General features: G+C 35.8%; 1 protein-coding gene across 2 annotated transcripts in view; it reads right to left on the reverse strand.

The window, feature by feature from the left end:
* The window catches only part of Capza2 (capping actin protein of muscle Z-line subunit alpha 2), a 51,931-nt gene that overhangs the window by 28,119 nt on the left and 219 nt on the right, over positions 1–23,593 (reverse strand). The window contains exons 2-3 of one of the 2 annotated variants that reach the window (XM_004865262.4): positions 5,121–5,184; positions 322–373 (exon numbers count right to left, since the gene is read on the reverse strand). In XM_004865262.4, coding sequence (XP_004865319.1) covers positions 322–373; positions 5,121–5,184 — 116 coding nt within the window. Of the gene's footprint in view, positions 1–321; positions 374–5,120; positions 5,229–23,593 lie in introns of those variants that run through there. The other variant, XM_087204608.1, reaches the window with a different exon arrangement.

Consider the following 23,593-nt stretch of genomic DNA (forward strand, 5'->3'; position numbering starts at 1 on the left):
GCACAAGATCCTGGGTTCAATGCCTGTGTTCACGCATATGTATGTATTTACATGCAATTCTTTTCAAATATAGTACATATATAAATAATTACATATATTTTACATATAATTTGATGTTCAAATCTCTGTATCAGGGGTTAGTACTTAAATACCACTTTTAAAACATCTTTTCCTGGGGCCAGGGATTTGGCTCAGTGGTGCCGCCGCCTGCCTCACAAGCACAAAGTCCCGAGTTCAATCCCCAGTACCAAAAAACCCAAAATCAAAAACAAACAAAAAACTTTTCCCATGTCATTTTAATTGTTAATATTAAATACTTACTGGGCCGCTCCCTCTCTGAGGAGATTATCATTATTAAGCAGTAATCGAACATCTGTAAAACAAATGTTTTCTATATTATTTATGTTTGGAGAACATAAAGAATACAGATTATTTTAGTTATATATTTCACACACACACCCCCCCAATGCAAGCAAGATCAAAATGTCATTCTGCCAGGGATTTAGCTCAGTAGTTCCGGCACCTGCCTTGCAAGCACAAAGTCCCAAGTCCGATCCCCAGTAACCAAAAAAAAAAATGTCATTTTAATGATCAAAATATCTACACATATACATGGTATTTTAAAAAAATAAAAGATTTTGGTTAGAAAATAGATGGAATTAAACAGAAATACACACAATTTTGTATTCTTAGTAGTTGATTCAGATATACTGCACTATATCTCCAAAGAACTAAGATGGAGATAAACTACATCAGAAAGATGATATAAGATCTGCAGAAAAGATTGAGGACTATGCCTCCTAGTTTGACGACACAATCATCAGTTTTAAATTTGTGCTACAGAAAAAGTGAAGAACGATAACAGTTTGTGATTAGAGTCTATATACATAGGCATTTCTGTTCTTTGATAGGTCATGTTCAAAGAACAGATAACTAACTTCACTTTGACTTAATAATCTTACATTGGTTGATTCTTAATTTGACCTAATTTTAAAGAGGAGGCTAGACATTTTCAAGATGATACTGTCCTAATTTTAGCCTCTATTCTTACGTAGACATTTAACTATCATTAAAAAATAAACTCAAAAAAAGTATTACTGGAAAATCCAATAACTTAAAAAAACACTAAAGAAGAAAACTGCATATAGTTTTACCAGTAAATAAAATTTTATTCTAGTCTTTTGATGTATTTTCTTTCACTATTTTTATTAAGCATCTGGCTATTTTACATAGTTGCTATTATATAATACATAAAAATAATTTATCATTTTTTTAATTAAAAAAAACCAAATAACCAAAACATTTCCCACTGAGAAACTGGTTAAATATGTAAAGACTATAGTTCTTATACACAGTGATTTATATATTCCAACAGCCATTAAAAATGTAGATACCCATTTATAAACATGGAAATGCATTCATAATATAATAAATAGGAAGGGGAAATTCAATCAGTATAATTTTAGCATATTTATATATTTTTATGCATATTGAGAGATGTGGAAATAGTTCAGATGAAGAACTAAGGTAGATTTTGTGTCGCAAGCATGTGTGTACATGTGCATGTGTGCGTCTTTTTGCTTTGTTTTGGTGGTGGTAGTATATACTGAACCTAGAGATCTACATATGCTAGGCAAGCAGTCTATCACTGAGCTACATTCCCAGCCCTTTTAAAATTTTATTTTCAGCCAGGATCTTGCTAAGTTATCCATGATGGCACTGAACTTATGATTCTACCTCACTCTCCTGATCAAGTAAGATTACACATATGTGCCACCATGCTTGGCCTGAATTTTGTAGGATTTTTAAGTTCCTTTTTGCACATTAGAAAATTTTCAAATGACTATAAATCATGTTTACAAAGATAATAAAGCCATTTCAAAAGAAAAAATATTGCATATTCACATAACCTTTTTCAGCAATAGGCCTGATTTAAAAAACAATCTCTAGGGCCAGGGATTTAGCTCAGTGGTTCTGGCGACTGCCTCAAAAGTGTAAGGTCCCAAGCTGGATCCCGGGTTCCAAAACAAACAAACAAACAAAATCTCTCAAGTCAGGTATTGTGGAACACTCCTGTAATCCCAGTACTCAGGAGGTTGAGACAGGAGAATTGCCACAAGTTTGAGGCCAGCCTGGGCTACATTGTGAGTTCAAGACCAACCTGAACTACACAGTGAGACCCTATCTCAAAAAAACCCAAAATACAAAAAAACCCCAAAATCTCTTTTGCTAAATCATTAACAGTACTGAATTTCTAAATTAACTGACTTGAAATAAAATATGGACATTTCTGCCTAAATTATTTAAATCTCACAGATGTTTACAATTATGGTTATTCTTATTTCCTCCTCCCCCCCCAAATTGGGAAATTCTTTTTGATAAATGATTCTTTTATCTTCAATATTTTAAATATAATGATTGTATCATATGGTAGTTATCTTTTTCAATTCCAAACAAGGAATAATTTAAAAGTAACATCTATTTGATCCAGGTAACCTCTACTTTGAAAAGAATTAGCATTCTTTTGTCATAAGGAAAGTAGAAGAAACAAAAAATCTTAGAATTTGAAGAGAATAAAATGCTACTCTTAAAGAGGGAATTGGGTGGTGGTGCCAGGTTACACTTCAGAATCAAACAGTGGTGGGTGGGAGGCTTTAAAAAAAGAAAAAAAAAAAAAAGATTTCAGAGCCCTAGCCCAGACCTACTGGTACGAGTTTTTGCAAATGAAGACCAAAAATCCATCTTTCAATGATTCTAACATAGCCTAGAAAATAGCATGTAGGATCCACTGAACCGTTAAGATTTTATGGCTGTGATTTTTAGATTGTTTGATTCTCTTGGAATCATTCTGACACTAAAGTTTTCAACAAAAAAAGTCACAAAAATAAACAAATTCAAAAGAAATTTTCCTTTTAAATACAATATTCCTTTTAACTCTAAAATCCCTCTCCAAGTTACTAGATAAATTCCATATCCCACTCCCATTCCATAGTTGACTCTCTACCCCAGGCCTATTTAATGGCTCATTTTAAATGCCCAAATTTAAAACCAATTTCCAGGACTCATACATTCTTTTTGGACCTTGCTGATTAATTTAAAAAATATGCAAGGCATTTAAATATAAGAGCCTTATACAAGAAGGTTTTCTTAGAATTACTTTTTTTTCCTTTTTGCACTACTGGAAATTGAACCCAGGGCTTTCACACTGAGCTACATACATCCCCAAGTCTATTAAAATTTTTAAAGACACAGGTTTTTTTTTTTTTTTGGTTCCGGGGATCAAACTCGGGTCCTTGCGCTTGCAGTGGAACCACTGAGCTAAATCCTTGGCCCTAAAGACAGTCTTGTTAAAATTGCTGAGGTTGGGTTCAAACTTGCCATCCTCCTCCCATAAGCCTCCCAGAGTGCTGAGATTAGAGGGCTGTGCCACCACACCCGGCTCTAATTTATTTTTAGCCTTATGAGCTGTTCAAGGAATTTAGGAGCTACTGACTTAAGTGCAATTTTACCATTTATCAAGTTACATATCAAATATGAACTTAATCTGAGATTATCTTCTTTAATCCCCCATTAACTGTATTAAGTTATGTACAGGCCATAAGTAAAAAGTACAAGAGGCAAAAATACTTTTTAATTGTCTCCAAGTCTTCCACTTACTACATGACATTTTATAGTTCTCTTAAACGGCAGAAAAATTTTAATTTCCAGAATTTTTTTTACAGTGTAGATTTTCTTTTTTTCTTTTTTTGGCACTGGGGATTGAACTTGGGTCCTTCTGCTTGAGAGGCAGGTGGTGGCACCACTGAGCTAAATCCCCGGCCCTACAGTGTAGATTTTCATTCTTCTTCCACATGTGTACTCAGTGGTTAAGTTTTAAAATAATACAAGAAATGCAAATTGTAACTATGTACTAAATCATGTTATAGTTTGTGGGTGATTTAAAGAATTTTCAAGATTAATTTTAACCTCATATTTTTGTTTTCAAGCCACATCTTTTCTGAGGTGGTATTACATTATATTTATACTATGAACAAAAATGAGTGACTAAACTTGAAAAACATTTTTAAATAGTATACTCTGACTAGGATGTTTAAAAATTGAAGAACCATGTGTAAATTCACCTTTAATTTAAAAAACATGGTAAAATGAGCTGGAGATTTGGCTCAGTGGTTTCGCCGCCTGCTGCGCAAGCACAAGGACTCAAGTTCAATCCCCGGTACCAAAAAAAAAAAAAAAAAAGGTTAAAAACCAAATATACACACAGCAGAAATAATAACACATTTATAGTACTTGTGAAAACTTCTTTGAAGAGATTACTGTGGGCCACTTTCTACGTGATTCTTTCAAATCTGTCATCTTTGCTGCTGGGGAATAGATACTGTCAGTCTTTATAGCAACCAAGACACTTTCACAATAGCTGAAATTTCTGGTCTATGACTGAATAATTATAAAACGCTAGCCAATGAGGGCTAAAGAAAGGCATACTGTGAAATGATTCATAAGATATAATTTAAATAACAAATGATTTTTATATTTTATCATTTTCTATGCACTAACATTATTTTCCCCCTTTTTATTGGTCATTCATATTGATTTAGTAGGTTCTTCTTTAAAGGAAAGTTTTAAAAAATGAACTTTACAATCATAATTCTTATCTTTTTAAATTATTCAAATGTTCTACTGAAGAAATATTTACTTGTAGTTTTACTTAAATGAAACAATTTATCAAAAAAAATCCCCTAAACCTACTTTCCCAGAATAAGGCTATATTCTACACAGTAATAAAAACAGATTTTCTTTTAAACAGAATAATTTGTCAGAATTGTCATATATATTATAAATATATCTAGCTATCACAAAATCCAGATTAAAAAAGTTTTAAACTGTAATTCAGAAAATACAGAATTTTCTGCACATTCTTCTTAGCTTATTTTGGTAGAGTTTTGTTTTAAAAAGTGAATGCTTCGGGGCTGGCGATTTAGCACAGTGGTGCCAGACACCTGCCTCACAAGAGCAAGGTCCTGAGTTCAATCCCTGGTACAAAAAAAAAAAAAAATACAATGCTTTAAAAAGAAGAGTGTTGATATACAGAGCTCTAGTTTTACAAATTAAATACTCACCATTAAAAACCTCATTAAACTCTCCAGGAGGGGCATGAATGATGAATTTTGCTGCTATACGTACCTAAAATAGAAGTGAAGGTATAAATATTCCATAGCATGTATCTGCTAGAATAAAAAACATGCAAAATTATACAATTTCAAAATTTCAAGTTTCAAGTCATTTTCAATGCTATCAAAGATAGTTACACTTCTTCACCCAAATACCGTTTTAATTGCTTAATATAACATGCAAGCTGAATATAGATAAAATATATAATTTAATGCATTTAATGATTCCAAGCTGGCTACAAATAAACATTTTCTTACAATCAATTTTACATCTTTTACTCTACAGTGAAAAAAAATCATGAAAATTTCTTATGGGTGAAGAAGTAAGAGGCATTTAGGTACACTGACAAAAAACTAATTTATTGTGTTTACAATGTCACAAATAAATGAAACCACAGAAATGAAGAAAAAGGGTCTAAGTTCAAAAGGTTTAACATGAGGCCTGAATAGTTCTTAGGAAATTTTAATGTAATAAGTGAGAGACAACATCAATAAGTGTTCTGAATTACCTATTTTAAGAAAATGTTATTCTGACATGATTAATTATTAATGAAAATGTATCTGAGAGGTTAAATAGCAAGCCAAACATAACAATTCAGTGAAGGAGCTCTGAACAAAGCACTGTGAAGTCATAATGGCAAAGAAACTAGGATTTTTTTTTTGGTACTGGGGATCAAACTTGGGACCTTGCGCTTGCAAGGCAGGTGGCGGAACTGAGCTAAATCCTCGGCCCCGAAACTAGGCTATTTTGATCAAGAATTTGTTTGAAAACTACCTTTTTGAACACTGTTATATAAAGTTACAGTCATCAAGATAGTATAGGTTTAATAATCAGAGAGACAATTGACAGAGGAGAACTGATACACGTATACACAGTCAAATGGTTGTTAACAAAGGTACAAAGACCATTTATTGGAGAAAAGACTTATTTTCAACAAATAATATTGAAACAATTAAATGTGAAGGGGGAAAAAAAAGAATCTCAACCTAGACTTCATATTTTACACAAGAATTAATTCAAAATAGATTGTACCTCAAGTGTGAAAAATACAACTAAAATTAAATACATAAAAGGAAACGAACATTTTAGTGATCTAAGGTTAGCCAAAAAAAATTCTTAGTCATGACACCAAAACTCCAATCCATTTTTTAAAAATTGACAAGCCGGACTTTATAACAATTAAAAACTTTTGCTCTATTAAGAGAATGAAAAATCAAGGTGCAAAGCGGTACAGGTACAACAGCATCCTTAATTCAAAAATCTGAAATGCTGCAAAATTTGAAACTTTTTTTTGGTGGTATGGGGAACTGAACACAGGGCCTATACACTGAGATATATCCTCAGCCCTTAATTTTTTATTTGGAGACAAAGTCTCTGAGGTCACTAAGATGCCTCGGTGAACTTGAAATTCTCCTGCCCCAGCCTCCCAGGGTGCTGACAAAACAAGAGTCCCATCACACCTGGCTAGGATTTGAAACTTTTTTTTTTTTGGTACCAGAGATCGAACTCGGGTCCTTGCGCTTGCACAGCAGGTGGCAAAACCACTGAGCTAAATTCCTGGCCCCAGGATTTGAAACTTTTTGAGTGGTGGCATGATGATCAAAAAGTTTTGGATTTTGATTTTTCAGGTTAGGGATTTTAACCAGTAAAGCTTATACTAACACTCCAAAACCCAAAACACTTTTGTTCCAAAGCATTTCAGATAAAGGATACTCAAATTGAATCAGAAAGTAACATATCCAATAAAGGACTTTCATCTAAAATATACATGGTTGGGCCAGGGATTTAAAAGCTCAGTGCTGCCGGTGCCTGCCTGGCAAGTGCAAGGTCCTGAGTTCGATCCCCGGCGTTACTCTTAAGACTTATCAGTTTAAAAAAAAAAAAAAAAAAAAGAGTAACCAAGAAGAGTTGAACAGATCCATCACCAAAGAAGATATACACAGGACACATAAGTACCCCCAAAATGCTTAATATCATTGGTCCCCAGGGAGATGAATAATGAACTCATAAAATACTACTACACGCAGCACAGAAAGGGTAAAATATAAAGATGGGCAACATCAAGTGCAGAGGAGGATTCAAAACAACTGGAACTCTTATATGTTATGAGGGAAATGCAAAATAGTATCTAGTATAGAAACAGTTTGGCTATTTCTTTTTTTTTTTTTTTTTTGGTACCGGGGATTGAACTCGGGTCCTTGCGCTTGCGCAGCAGGCAGCGAAACCACTGAGCTAAATCCCCGGCCCCAGTTTGGCTATTTTTTATAAAACTAAGCACACACCACAAGACAACAGTCCCACTCCCACCTATCCTTTTAAAGTAATACAAACTCATGTTCACACAAAAACTGGGGATGTAGCTCAGCCATGCAGCACCTGCTTGGCAAACATGAGGTCCTGAGTTCAATTTCTGGTACAAAAAAACGAAAACAAACAAAAAAACTTAATTGTGCCAACACTGGAGACAATTAACCTGAATGGATGAATGGACAGAAAAACTGTGATACATCTAGACAATGGAGTACTCCTTAGCAATAAAAAGTATTAATACATGCAACAACTTGAATAAATCTGAATAAACCAGTCTCAAAAGGTTAAATGATTATAGGATTTTCGCTGTTTTCAAAATACACCTAACACACCTAACTTATTAAACACCACAGCTTAGTAACACAGTAAACTGTGGTGTATGGAATGTTTAGACTCCTAATCCTATGGCTGGCAAAGAGCTCCAGCTCTCAGCTACTGCCTTGCGTAGCAAGAGCATTATACCACATGCTAGACATGGTGGCACATGCCTATAATCCCAGCACTTTGGGAGGCTGAGGCAGGCATGAGAATCCCAAATCAGGGCCCAGTCTGAGAATCTTAGCTACTTACTGACACTCAGTACTATAAAAACAAAAACTAAAAAAAGGGCTGGGAATGTAGGTCAGTGTGAAGGCACTGGGTTCAATCCCCAGCACCAAAAAAGAGTACCATAACACATTATCGCTAGTTTGAGAAAAGACACAAATTCAAAATCTGAACTAGAGCTTTTACTGAAGGTAGGGTTTCTAATTTTTCACATTTTTACTGGTTGCGCAAAATATGTTACTAAATACAGTAAAATACTTGTTTTGTAAACTTTTAGAAATCGGAAGTATTTTAAAAAACATTCTTAATGACTTATACACTACCTATAAAACCAAAATTAAAATACTGATAGCAAGCAGTATATACAGTATGTGTAGTAATTCAATTAAGCTTCAAACTTATTGTCTCCAAAAAAGGCTTACACCAATTTAGAATGTCAGTTCTATTTTGAGTTTTCACAACAAAAGGAAAAATGATCTACTTCTATCCTATGGACTAATTACTTTTGCAACTGTGCTAAATGTAACCAAAAGATGTTACCAGACTCCTACAATAACCAATCTGAATGGTAGGTCAAAAGCAGTATCACTACTGACTGGGAGAGGCTGAGAACCTAAAACACACACTGGATTATACCAGCTGTGCCTGAAACATTTTAATCTGATCTTTGTGAATTTAGTAAGATAAAAAACCCCAACTTTTGGATTTCTCAGAAGCTAGAGAAAGAAAGTGTATCTGTCACTATAAAGGCTTTACTATTTTCCTAAGTAGATAATGTTCAGTCATTTGGGTATTTTCTATGCATTGCTATAGGACTCAAAGTTCCACCTAACTGGCATTTTAATTTTTCAGCTTTCTGTTCATTAAAAACAAATTTATTGGTACATTTTTGATATATATAATGATCACATTCATCATAGGGAATTTGTACCTGTACATCATATATCTTGATTCTTTTTTCCCCCATTCCCCTCCCCTCCTTTCAACCTTTCTTCCCCTCTTTATTTACAAAAACTTTGTTTCCATTTTTTAAACTTCCATTCTTTTCTTCTTCTCTCTCTCTTTTCTTCCCCCTCCCCAGTCCCCTTTTCCCTTCTCATCTGAATATTTTCTTCCCATTTCCCAGTATCTATCATCCACTTTGGTCCTTATTTATCCTTTTGGTTCCTCATACAAGAGAAACAATGAGATATTTAAACGTGTGTCGGATTTCACATATAAGTATGGTCTCAAGGTGCATCCAATTACCTAAAAATGTCTCTAGTATATCCTTATAATAGAATAGTACTCCATTGTATATAAAAACCACATTTTCTTCATCTATTCATCTATTTATGGGCATATGGGCTGTTTCCAAGATTTAGCTATTACAAATTGTGCTGCTATAAACATGGGTGTGCATATATTGCTGTAGTATGAGGCATTTAACTCTTTCCAGAAGATACCAAGAAGGGGAATAGCTGGGTCAAATGAAACCTTTAGTTTTAGTTTTTTGAGGAATCTCCATATTGATTTCCATATTGGTTGTACCAATTTACACTCCCACCAACAGTGGAGAAGGATTCCTCTTTCCTCACAGCTTTCCCAGCATTTACTGGTTGACTTCTTGATGATAGCCATTCCTTCTAGAGTGAGATGGAATCTCAGTGTGGTTTTAATTTGCATCTCTAGAATGACCAGTGATCTCGAACATTTTTTCATATATTCATTTACTGTATGTACTTCTTCATCTGAGAAGTGTCTACTCATTTTAGATGCCCATTTTTGGATTGGTTCTTTAAATTTAGGGGAGACATTTAAAAAATTATTTTTGTCCACTTCTAAATCCAAGAAAGAAAAATGGTCTTACAAGTTAACAGGTAATAATCTCAGGAGTGAGTACAAAGAATTTCGGAAAATGATTGAAAACATATTTCCTTAAAGTTTCTCTAACTCACATGGAGCTATAACTGTAGTTACCCTTAGAAATTACAGCTTTTTTGAAGAACCCAGTGAATTATTAGGTACATTACTGCTAAATTTCTTCATTAACCACAATTTTCCTGCACATAACTTTCAAAATCCTTTTCTATCAAATTGGAGTAAAAATCAAGAAAGAGTTACTCCTTTTATATTATTTCTAAATTATAACTATGGACGGGGGTTGGTGGGTCTGTTGGAAAAGAATAACTAGGTGAGAGATTATCCATCTATGACCAGTGATAGCAAACCTTTTAGAGCTTTTAATGATAAACAGCCGGCTGCCATAGGTTTGCCACCACTGGCTATGCTAACATAGCTGGCAGCTGATGGCATACCTTTCAATAACAGTGCAAACAAGCATAGAGGAATGTACAGTGTAAAGTGTGTACAGTGTGGGGTTTTTTTAAAGCAAAACCAACAAAAATTGCATTCTACAATTCAAGCAGCAAAGCAAATATGCTAGTAAAAGATAGTAATTCATAGAATAACAATCTATTGAGTGCACAGTAACATAAAAGAAATAAATGAACAAAGGAGGAAATGGAAAGCTCATTGCAGTAGAGTTGTAACCAATGCAGAAGGAATGACTGAATTAGAAAATTATGGGTGACTATCATAGTCATAGCACTCAAAAAATCATCAATGGATGCTAAACTTAGTGGGCAAAGGTACTATATAAAACAACAACAGGGTATTTACATGGTTTGTAAGTACTTCTGCATGTGATAACTACAAAGGGATAAATAGCATGTTTATATTGAGGAAACCTGCCATGTACCACACTTTAACCAAAAGGATTAAGAAAAATAGATACCACATGTCTCCTGAGAGGATTCACTGAGAACATATCACTTCTGTGATACTGACAAAAATTCATAGGCTGAATCTAATCACAAGGAAACATCAAACAAACCAAAATTGAGACAGTCTACAAAACTAGTCAGCACTCTACAAAACAGCTGGGTGTAGTGGCGCATGCCTGTAATCCTAGCACTTGGGAGGCTGAGGCAGGAGGATCCCTGGGAGTTTGAGGCCAGCCTGGGCTAGTGAATTCAAGGCCAGCTTGAACTTCATAGCAAGATCCTGTCTCAAAAAGCAAAAAGATTAAAAAAAAAAAGTTAAAGTCATGAAAGGTAAGGCTGAGAAACTGTGCCAGATTAACAACCACAGACAGACATTACAACAAAATTCAATGAGGTTCTAGTTTGGCTCTTAGACCACAAAAGGGGTGGAGGGTAGTGACAAGAGTGACAACTGGTGAAACCTGAATAGGGTCTGTAGATAACAGTACTGTACAAATGTTTGATAAGCATACTGCACTTAAGTAAAAGAATGTCCTACACCACAATGAAGTACTTAAGAGACTGGAAAAACAATTTCCTTCTCCACTCTGAGGCTGTGACGATATTATACTATAATTTTTAAATGTTCCTGTGTTTAGATCTTTAATATGCCCAGGATTGAGTTTTGTGTATGATGTGGGATGGGATACAGTTTTTAGTATATGGATAAATTAAACATTCTAGTACTACTTCAAGAATACTTCTCCCCAGTGAACACCCCTTGCAAAACAAAACAAAACAAAACAAACTTACAAATTCAGCTCTATTTTTGTTTTTTTATCAGATTTTTTTGGGTACCAGGGATCAAACTCGGGTCCTTGAGCTTGCACAGCAGGCAGCAAAACGACTAAGCTAAATCCCCAGCAGCTCTATTTTTAAAATATGAGTTGCTTTTTATTTCAGTCAGGGATATGAAAAGCACATGTTATACACTGTAATAAATTCCAAAAATTCTTCTGAAAAGTGAAGAACTTTGTAGTCATTGTTAGAATGAACTTCCTCAAGTAAATTCTACTTTCAGCGACATTAGAAGAGATACTAGCAGGAAGAGATGCTATTATATCATTTAGTAGAGGCTTTGAATAACACTAAGAAAATATCAATGTAAGTAACATGAAAGAAAAATAGAAAAATTAATATTCTACTCTCTTCATTAACAACTTATTTTGTTTAAATACTTCCAATGGTCAGGCCCAGGATTTAGTTCAGTGGTGCCACTGCCTGTCTCGAAAGCGCAAGGTCCTGAGTTCGATACCCAGTACCAAACAAACAAACAAAAAAACTTTCAATGGTCATCACTGGCAGTAATAAATGATTCATTTTTATTTTTATTATTTATTTATTTTGGTACCGGAGATCAAACTCAGGACCTTGCACTTGAAATGATTCATTTTTATACACAAAAATTCTAGTAGGGTTATTCAGGCATTGTTGCAATTCACAATGAGCCATCAGCTCCTTAAAATCAAGTTAAAGAATACTGGGTTAGACGATTCTAATTACTTGAGTCTTGGTTAATTAAAACAGGAGCATATCTACTACTTTTATTTGTTTATAACTATTTTAACCAACAAGATTCTGGATACTCAAATTTTTCCCATTTAAATTTTATAATGAGACAAATGGGTGATTTTTTGATATTTCATCTATGGTTAAATATTTAACTTAACTTCCTTTAAAAGGAAATTCCAGCCAACATGATTCCAAAATCCTCAGTCTAGCACTGCCTCAGGGTAGAAGAGAGACTTTACCTTTATACTACTATTCCTAAGCGCTAGCAAATATCACTCTTAAATACTTGTTGAATAAACACTGACTCTTCCTTCAAGGCAGAATCCTTGTTGCCCCTGCCCCATACTCAACATTTAGTAGAAAGCTATTGATCATGGGTTGAATAAATCTATAAACAGTAATAAACTGCCACCAGGGTCAGGGAAAACAGTATTTCAACAAAATGAACATTCTAAGAGTCATTACTTATGCAATTCTGAATGCAGACTGTCAATTTTCAAATTATCTACATTGAACATTGTAAAAACTTACGTTGTTTGCAATGCATTCACTTACCACTCACCAACACACCTCTTTCCACTCCACTTGGCCCTCCTCACCTCCAATGTCAGTGACAGCAACAAGGAAGAAAAAGCTAGACTACTGGTTGTATGGTGGCCATATGCAGTTAAGATCTGGGTTTTTATTCGAATCAAGGCAAGGCTAAATCTCCAGGCTGGTTGGTTGTTCTTTCAAAACTATAAACCTTATTTATGTGTTATTTGGTGCTAGGAATTGAACCTAGGGTGTCAAGCATGCCAAGCAAGCTTTCTGTCATTGAGGTATCCCCTTATCCCTTGCAGCTCAATTTCTTTTTTGTTTGTTTGTTTGTTTTTGGTACCAAGGATTGAACTCGGGACCCTGCGCTTGCAAGGCAGGTGGTGGAACCACTGAGCTAAATCCCTGGCAAATAACTTTCACTTTTTTTTTTGTACCGGGGATCGAACTTGGGACCTTGTGCTTGCGAGGGAAGCAGCAGAACCACTGAGCTAAATCCCCAGCTGCAGCTCAATTTCTTAAAAAGGTAAAACTAAGGGAGATAAAATATATTACTTTTAAACCCCTTCCCCAATTACATAAAATATTATCTACAAGGATTCTTTGACACAGCTATTACTACTCTTAATTTATGGAAAATAAGCAGAGATCCAGAGTCGGGATTTGAATGAAATCTTCAGACTATTCTTAAATCTGGGGCATTTTACATAGCAGTTTCCAATTACCGTAGTAGTATCTTTCTATGGTGATGTAGAAGATAGGCTGGGAACAAAAGAAATCACTGGGTAATCTCACTCTCTTCCATCGCTTCTAATATCACCATAGGATAATTCTAAAAATCTATATATCCTATCAACCTCTGCAGACCAATTTCCATTTTTGTAACTCTAATACTTTCATTAAAGCGCTTCAAAGATACCTTGGACTATCTCACTCAAATCTACTTTTTTGTTCTTGATCAAATTATTGGCACCATCTAGAAATCACTGCACTTTTCTTCCTCTCTCCAATTGTTACATGATCAACGAATCTCTTATTCAAACCCAATCCTCATTTTTGACTCTATTCCGTTCAGATCCAGTCAGTTTCTGACTTGTTAAAAAGCTGCCCTGCCTCTCACCTTGTCCTTTTCTCTTGATAGCAGAATATACTTCAATCAAATTATGATTCTTTCCCTCTTAAAATTATCCAATGGTGCTCCACTGTCAACAAGATAAAGTCAAGTATTTAGCATGACATGTAATGCTCTTCCAAGACTATATAATACAACTGTTACCAGCAGAAGCTCTTAAGAAAGATTGCCTGGATTCATATACAGCTACACTGCCTATATGACCTTAGGCAAACAAAATTCAATTTCTTCAACTGCAGAAAATGAGTTAATACACTTAGAAAAGTGCTTGGCATAGAATAAGTACTCAAAAATAGCTATTACCTTTTCATTGTTACTTTCCAGCTGCAACAACCTATACACTCTTTGTCTTCTCACATATATACAGTACTAAAGCCTTATCACTCCACTCAAGACTCTCAGACTCTTGTCCTTCATCCCTACACACTACCATATATATGATCTTGACATAGTTTATGTACTGTATTGAAGTTGCATATGAAAGTAGAATATCTTCAACTTAGTAAGTTATCAGAAGAAATGGTCATATAGAAAGGAAGATTTTCATGTTATAAACAGCTTGATATATTATGCATTGCAATAATCATTACCAATACTTTTGGTAAAGTATTACTGAGACCTGTGGTTACCTAAAATTAAGGCCCTCTTGAAAAACTTCAAGTTCCCTTCTTTGCTCTGCAACCAGATAAAGTTTCTGAATCAAACAACCCTTATCACAGGGAATAGGTACTGTTCCTACTTATCCCTAAGTAGCACACTTCAATTCCCTTCCAGTCTGCAGAATCACTCAAACAAGCCAATCATATCCTACCTCAGGAACCAGGCGTCACCCTACCTTTTTGATACTACAAAGTCTGCTTTCCACAGCCCTTGCTTTTTCTCTTCCCAAGTGTAACCCCTGTGTGGTTCTGTATGGTAAGCTGGGTCTCCCTCTACAGACCTGTCAAGTATATGTGATTAATAAAATGCTGTCAATCTCAGCAGGAAATGAAGTCCTCATCAAAGTGGCCATAAATAAAGTTAACAAAAATTTTAAACATTTTACAATTGTGAGCAACTAAAAAAAAAGGGAGGATATGAAAGTATAAAAATAGACAATGTATATGCACATTAACACATATAGACACACCACAAAAAATAGCCACCTGGAACCTAAATTTAGAGGCAAACAACCCTCCTCACCTCAGCAGTTTGAAGATATACTACATGGAAAACAGCTTTTTTTGGGTACCAGGGATCAAACTTGGGTCCTTGCGCTTGTGAGGCAGGCGGCAGAACCACTGAGCTAAATCCCAGGCCCTAAACAGCTATATTTAAAATGACTGTTTATCTTACATACAAATTTACCCAAACATTTGCATTTTATCTATAGTTTCCAAATGGTAAATTCATTACACACAGTTATCTCCTTTGTGATCCAGGAAGTAGACATAAGGATAGGAATTTCCCAAATATGACTGCCTAACAGAGTCACCTAGAAAGCTACTGGGGGAGAAAAAAAACAGGAAAAAAATATCAAAAAAACAAAATAAAAACCCCACTGATTCCCAAGCTCCATTCCAGACCTACAAAATCAATAGTCAGAGAACTGGAACCTTGGAATCTATACTTCAGAAAATCTCCCCACGTGATTCTGATGGGAGGGCAGATACAGAATTCACACCATATAAGGACCTGTATACGCAAAAATGTGAGGTGTTTTTTCTTGTGAAGAGAGAAATCAGGTTTTACTTGATCTCCAAGGACTGACATCAAAAAGGGTCACTGCCTCAGAGATTGGTAGTAAAGGAACTATTATGCATTTTTCCACTTCAACTACAAGAATTATTTGAAGTTTTTTCCTGTAACTAAAAATTGTCTCATTGAAAGTTACCTGTAAAATAACAGAGAAAAACTTTTTTGAAATTTATACCATATAAGTAGATTATGGTCAAGTGATTACTACTGCATATCTATGTTTTTGGCTGATTTATTGAGTACATTTAAGAGTTGTGATGTATTTCAATAGTTTTCCTTATGAAAATTTTCTTTACAGTAATTATTTTAAATGGTAATTTAAAATAAAGCATACAAACTTAATCTAAATCGAGGTCATCTACTGAACAACAGCAATTCTTCTTTAAAGATATTTTATACGTATTTAAGATATTAAGAAATGCATGAACCCAAAGTAGACATTAAGTAAAAAAGAAAAGGTTATATAAACTATTCTTTAGCTTACATTTTCAACTTCTTTCTCTTCTCTGAAATCAGTTCCTTCAGACAAAAATATTCCTAAATTTTCTCTTTAAAAAATCTTTGAAATAGTAGGAAAACACAAAGTGGTAAAACCTATTCTTTTTTGTTTCACTACCAAATTTTTCAAGAATAATTTGTATTTCAGTCAACATTTATTAAGCATCTAATACAAAAAGACTCAACATAGGCTGCACATTCAAGTCACATGGGAAGCTTTTTCTCCTTTTCTTTTTATATAAAAAAGGTGCAGACAGTTCAGCCTCATGGACAAGTGGAGTCTACCACCACTGAGCTTCCCCCTCAGCCCTCTATTTTGAGATAGGGCTTTATTAAATTTTCCAGTTGAAACTCGTGGTCCTCCTGTCTCAGCTTCCCTCTGTGCTGGGATTACAAGTGTGCAAAACCTCACCTGGTTAAAACTGCTCTCTGGAAGGCCACTAATGACCCCTGATCCACCACTTCCTATTCTGTAAAATGGGCATAACAAAGTAATCCTGACAATTAAGTGAAAATGTATGTGTTAAAGTGCCTGGCAGGTACTAAGACTTGCTTCTTGTCCTTTTAAATTAAAAGGCTTTTATCAATCTTACAGTCCTTAATATCTGGAATACCGGCACTGTTCCTTCTTGGAAAGACTCTTCAGTAAGTACTTTGTGCTAAGTGTTCATTGCTTCCACTTCAAGGGTCACTCTTCATCTTTTTAAAAAATTTCTTCCCTTCTATTCCTTCAAGTGAAAGTGTAGGTTAAGCATCTCTAATTTGAAAATGTAAAATTGAAAGGCTACAAAAGGTGAACTTTTTGAGGGCTGACATGATGCCACAAGTGAAAAATTCCATATCATGAAACTGTTTCATACAAAAATTGTTAAAAGGGCCGGGGACTTAGCTCAGTGGTGCCACCACCTGCCTGGAAAGAGCAAGGTCCTGAGTTCAATCTCCGGTACCAAAAAAAAAATTGTTAAAAAATATTGTAAAGAATTACCTCAGCTATGTGAATAAAGTATATATAAAATATAAATGAATTCTGTGTTTAGATTGAGTCTCATTCCCAAGATATCTCATTATGTATATGCAAATACTCCAAAAGTCTACAACAATTCTGGTCCTCAGCATTTTCTGTAAGGGACATTCAGTTTGTGTTTGGAAAACTAACATTAGAAGTAGTTTTCAAAAGTTATTTTTGTTAATTTTCAGTAGGAACATTGTGAACTCAAATATGCAGAAAAAGTTCTCAGCTTTTAGATTTCATAGTTGAACACAAATAGGTCTTTCTTGTTTGTTTTTTTGAAACAGGGTTTTGCTATGCTGTTTAGGCTGGTCCGGAACTCACTATGTAACCTAGGCTGGCCTCAAACTCCTGGCAATCCTGCCTCAGACTCCTGAGTCCTGGGATTACAAGTGTGCACCACCATGCCTGGTTCACAAATACGTCTTATGAGCAAGAATATTGAGATTGTACATGTAATCTTCAAACCAAAATTTGTGAAAATTTCTTTTTTTTTTTTTTTTACAACATTTTATGACTTTTTTTATGGAACCTGTCAATTAAAGACTATCTTCTTTGATATATGTGGATCTTCTGCAATAAATTACTGCTGCAGAATGATGAGTCTTTCAGGTCAGAATACAAAAGAACTATTGGCCAAATTTTGCTATTGTGATTTTAAATATTAAAATTATTTCTCAATCTTATGCTGGGGATTTAGCTCATTGGTTCTGCCGCCTACCTTGAAAATGCAAGGTCCTGAGTTCGTTCCCGGTACCAAAAAAAAAAAAAGCTTCTACCACCTGCCTCAATCTTTTGTTTTTTTATATCTGTTTTTACACTGAAATACAATATTCTATTTATTAAACTATCCTTCTTTTATGTAGAACTAGCTCCCAAATGCACTGAAAACATATTACAAATGTGCTTTAATGTGCAGTCTGAAGAACTCTACTAATGTTAACAGCAGCTATCAAGGTCCCGCTTGTGGTAGGAATTGGTGCAACACAGCTCATCCTTAAAATGAAACTAGGAAATTTCCCAAATTAATAGCTTACTGAATTTACTTTCTGGTTAATAACACTACTGGGCTGGGAATGTAGCTCAGTGGTGCCTTGCCTGCCTGGCAAGCGCAAAGTCCTGAGTTCAATTCCCAGTACTGGGGGAAAAAATAACATTACTAATTTTACATTATTAGAAAATATACCAAGTTCAATCCCCAGTACCAAAAAAAAAGAAAAAGAAAAAATATAATGGCATTTTTCTATTGTGCGTGCAAACTTGTGAAGTTTATGAAGACAGGTAATGCTTGTGTAATGATGGGAAAGTATACAAACTATTTATAAAGAATATTTAGCATGTGAATCCTACCCAATACCTCTTATATTTCAAAGAGCACCAGACATTTCATTTGACTATAAACAATTCCACATCTTTAAAATTTGTAGCACTATTTAGGAATGAAAAATTTAAGCAACTAGATTTTCCCTCAAAATCCTGCCATTATATGCTACTTCTATTTTCATAAAATTTATGTTCTTTCTTAATTCAATAAATACATGGTATCTTTGTTCATTCACTCATGGAACCACTCTACTCATCCATCATGTGCAGGTTAATGACAGATGCTAAAGGGGAACATTTCCATATTTAGGAATTCCAATAGAAAAGGGGAAAAAGTTTAACAACTAGGAAACAAAACTACTGTACATTTAATACTACTGGAATATTAAATGATGTGTTATAGAGTTCAGAAGAGAAATTAAACTGGTCTTGTGATCTCAGCTAAATCTTAAGAGATGAGTAAAACTGTTTAAAAAAGTGGACAGACTTGGGAGTAGTACTAACGTTCAAAGGGGACAAGATGTCATGAGCAGAGAAAAACATCTACCATTTATTATGTGTTTACTACACATCAGGCACCATGAGCAATTATAGTTTAACAGAAAAATTATTTACTAGTAGGCTCTCAAATTTCAGAGGAAAGAGGCAGAGAGAAAAAATAACCAAGGAGCTAGAACTGGATTAGAACACGTCTCTTGGAATTCAAAACATGAATACATAACAAGTATTGGGAATGTCAGAATTATTTAGATTAGAATACAAGGCTGGGAATATCATTTCAATTCTGGCTTCCTTGTAAAAGCAATGGAAGATCTAGCTACTAAAATATTGAGAATAAAGAATGAACAGCTTAAGTACAGGTAACTGGAGGGATTAGTCTAGAAACTTTATAATAAAACCATAATGGTGGCACATATAATCACAAAAGTAAAGAACAGATATGACATGTCTGTCTAACTCCACTTTTCCTCCATTTTTTCTTCCTTAACTGATGTCACAAAATAGGTAAAGGTGATTTGTTTATACAGGAGCATTTTGCTATCAAACAATAGTTAACTTAATAATCTGGTCAGCTGAGAAATAATAAGCCAAGTATTAAATGAAATTAACTTTTCAAGCAAGAAATAAATTATTTGTACACAATGCATTTTGATGATGGATGGGACAAAATTTGCATGGTAAGGTAAAGGGCAAAAATAGTTAAAAATCCAATAGACAGGCATGGTGGTACACACCTGTAATCAGCTACCAGGGAGGCTGAAGCAGAAGGATGGAAAGTTTGGGGTCAGCCTGGACAATTTAGCAAGGCTCTATGTCAAAAAAATTAAATAAATAAAAAGGGCTGGGGAGGGCTGGGGATGTAGCTCAGTGGTTTCACCCCCCTTGCCGTGCAAGCGAAAGGACCTGAATTTGATCCCCAGTACAAAAAAAAAGGGGGGGGGCTGGGGATGTGGCTCAGTGGTAGAGTGTTTATCTAGCATGTGAGAAGCCCTGAGTTCAACCCCCAGCACTAGGGGAAAAAAATTCTGGATGGGACAACAGGAATAAAGAAATAAAGAGAAAATGAGCAGGAGATAGATTTCCACTTTTATTTTGGTGGGGAAAGAAAAGGGAGGTTATAAATTTACTTTTAGGGAGGCTCCATTTAAACTCATCTAGTCAATCATTTCCTGGGAACATTAACAGATAAAAATGTGGGACCAGTGCTCAGGAGAGGTAAGCTAAAAGCTCTGTACCTGAAACAATCTGAAAAGACAGAAATGTTGAAGCTACAGGAGTAGACTGTTCTAATCACTAGGGGAAATGAGAAGGGTAGGAACAAAAAAGATCCTTTCTTATCAATAGGTTTATTTTCCTTTTAGAGTCTAGGAAATGGTTCTTTTAATTTGAGTCTCACACCACAATTTCAAATTCACAAAAATGCTTTGCCACAGATACAGCTGACCCAGCAATGGAAAATGTGAACTGTTTTAGCCTAAAGTTCTTGCAACTACATAAAAAAAAAAAAAAATGTGGGACATACTATAGCAAATTAATAGCTTTAAAGAACACTTGTTTCTCATGGCGTTTTTTTTTTTTTGGTACTGGGGATCAAACTCGGGTCCTTGCGCTTGCAAGGCATGCATCGGAACCAATGAGCTAAATCCCTGGCGGAACACTTGTTTCTCCAGCCAAATTTACTTCCTATTAACCAATGGCCAAAGGAGAGAGCGTTATCTTCAAAAACAAATTGTACATTATTTTAAAAAGCAAAGCTATTATTCTAGGATAATTTCTAAAACTGAACCTAATATTAATGTTTAGTATTTACATTTTTGTTAAGAAAAGAAAAAAAATATCGTTTCTCCTTTTCAAAGTAAGCTGGCAACAAAAAAGCAAGAAACAAATCCAGAATAGAGTTCTATAATCATTTTCGTTTAAAGGTGTTTAATGTCATAAGAACATGAAACTTGGACTCATAAGACAAATGAGTTTAAATGCTGTCTTTGCCACTTCCAACCTAGGTAGGCATTCTTGACTGAATTACATGTTTCTGAAATTTTTATTAACCTGTGAAATAGTAATAATACTTCTACTTACCTAAAACTTAAAGTAACAAATGTTATTTGTCTGACCCAGGTATATACAAAGTATGGTACTACACACATCTTAACAGCTTCCCTTTCTTAGATATGTGATCTACAATAGAAATTTCAGAAGCTTAAAAATATTAAAAGCTTATTCTTGAAAATTACAAACAAGGTGGCAGAAAGGGTAACATGATTTAAGTATTAGTTTAAAAAAATCACCTCTAAATCCTCTCCATTTCTGATTTTGTGCCCAACATCCTCCTCCCCAGATTATTTAAATGACAAGAAAGCTGAAATTTCATTTCACTGGCTACTTGAATTTAATCTAAAAGTTTGGTCAGTGTTTTTCTTAAATTAGAAAATATAGTGATAAAATATACATAAAATATCTGAGAATAATCTTACAAAGTTCCAAATAAAAACAAGAACACCAAAATTAAAATTGGAATTTTCATTCATTTGCTCACAGAATATCATGCTAATAGGTTGTTTAAAGACACCTCCCTCAGCCCCCACTAAACTTATTGCCATGACAGTGTCCAATAATAAGGACGACTGTCCTCTTATTATCGAGACTTCTCTATTTTAGGGCTTTACAACACATGGCAGTTCTATCATAACTCCCATGCTGGGCACTCTCTCTTTAGCTATATGTCTAGCCACTTGAGCTACAAATAAAGAGTACAATGAAGGACTGCTAATAAGAAGTAGGAAAACAGATCTTTTCATTTGGGAAGGGGATTAAGAGAAGGAGGGGGAAGGATTGAAAAAAAGAATCAAGATGTGGGGCCAGGGATGTAGCTCAGTGGTTCTGGCGCCTGCCTTGCAAGCAGCGCAAGGTCTCGAGTTCGATCCCTGGTACAAAAAAAAAAGAAAAAGAATCAAGATGTGTCATGTACACATACCAACTCCCCATAAAGAATGCAATCATTGTGTATTGCAAACATGTAATTATAAAAAATAAAAACAAAAAATATAAGCAATTAAAACAGAATGGTGGGGAAAATGGAAATCTCTTAAAACTTTTTAGCACTACTTAGTTTGAAGTATGTGTGCATGTGTGCACACTCATGTATTCTGAGCTACCAACTTACGGCTATTTATCAATATTATACATGAATACTGCACAGCAACTTTTGGTAACAGATCTGCTTACTGGGTCTATGGATTATGAAGAATTATATTGCCCTCCCCATTCTGCTGCTTCATTATCACTTTCACCAAAGAGCACAGAAGGAAACAAAAATTTCCAAAAACGAAGATGAGGCTAACTTCTGCACATGCACATCAGGAAAGACAGATGTACACTTTGGTGCAAGAACAGAATATAAAAACTATGGAAGAGAATTATCTTTAGGGTTACATTAGCATTTCTTAAACACCATTATGTAACTATATGTGTTTCTTCCATGGCTGTGCTGTTTTGGGATTTTAAAAGCATTATCACATTAAAAGTGGACACTTCGAAAACTGTAACTACCATATTCATGTCAGTTACTTCCAAGTTTGAAAAATGTTAAGGTCCTTTCCAGGAAATACTCAAAAATTAGTAGGGCTCCTCCCACCCCACTAGCCTCCGGTATGGGGTCTTCACTATAACAGCTAAGAGAACTAGCTCAACAATCAAATTCCTTATTGTAAATGTCCAAGAACTTGAGACGTACATCTAGTTCCATTCCTGCCACTGCATCTAACATACAATAAAAGGAGTTGCAATTACTGCCCCAATTTGGAAGAAGTCCTAAGCCGGAAGACAGGGTGCCACAAATGCGCGCGGGGGGGGGGGGGTACTGGCAACTTGATCAGAAAACAACAATGGGCGGGTTTTTTGTTGTGGTTGTGAGTGCGCGCGCACGACTCTACATTATTCCAGGGAGCTACAAAGCTCACAGCTAGAGCCCCCCGCCCCCCGCCATAAATAAAAGAAAGAGAGGGGTAGAGACCTCCATGGGAAAGGGAACACCCTCGAGAAAGAAGGAAGCATTTCGCTTGGGAGTGGAGGAAGTAGAAGGAGGAAGTGAAGGTCGACTCCCTAAGCGATTTTTCCCCTCACCCTGCTACCCTTCCTGGCCAGGACGCCGGGTACGGTACTGCCCTGGGGTCCCTCCCGGGCCGGGACCCAGACCCCTCCGCAGTCGCCGTCGCCGTCGCCGTCGCGGGGCCCAGGGCGGGAGGGTTCTCGGGCGCCGCCACCTTCGCCGCCGCCCCCGCGCAGGCCCGCGGCTGCCCGGCTCTGCTTCCTATTTTCGGAGCACACACCCTACAAGGAGCGGAGCGAGCGGCTCGGCCCCCGCGCGGCCTCGGCTGACAGGGGCAGGCTCTCCGGCGCAGGAGCGGGAGGAAGGGCGGACGGGCGCCGGGCAAGTCGGCGAGAGCCCTGCGCCGGCGGCCACACTCCGGCCTACATGCCGAGGAGCCCCGGGCTCTGCCGGACCCGCTCCGC

This window comes from Heterocephalus glaber, unplaced genomic scaffold, assembly GCF_053883595.1.
Source record: "Heterocephalus glaber isolate CG9 unplaced genomic scaffold, H.glaber_assembly_v1.0 deba00000546, whole genome shotgun sequence".
Lineage (NCBI taxonomy): Eukaryota > Metazoa > Chordata > Mammalia > Rodentia > Bathyergidae > Heterocephalus > Heterocephalus glaber.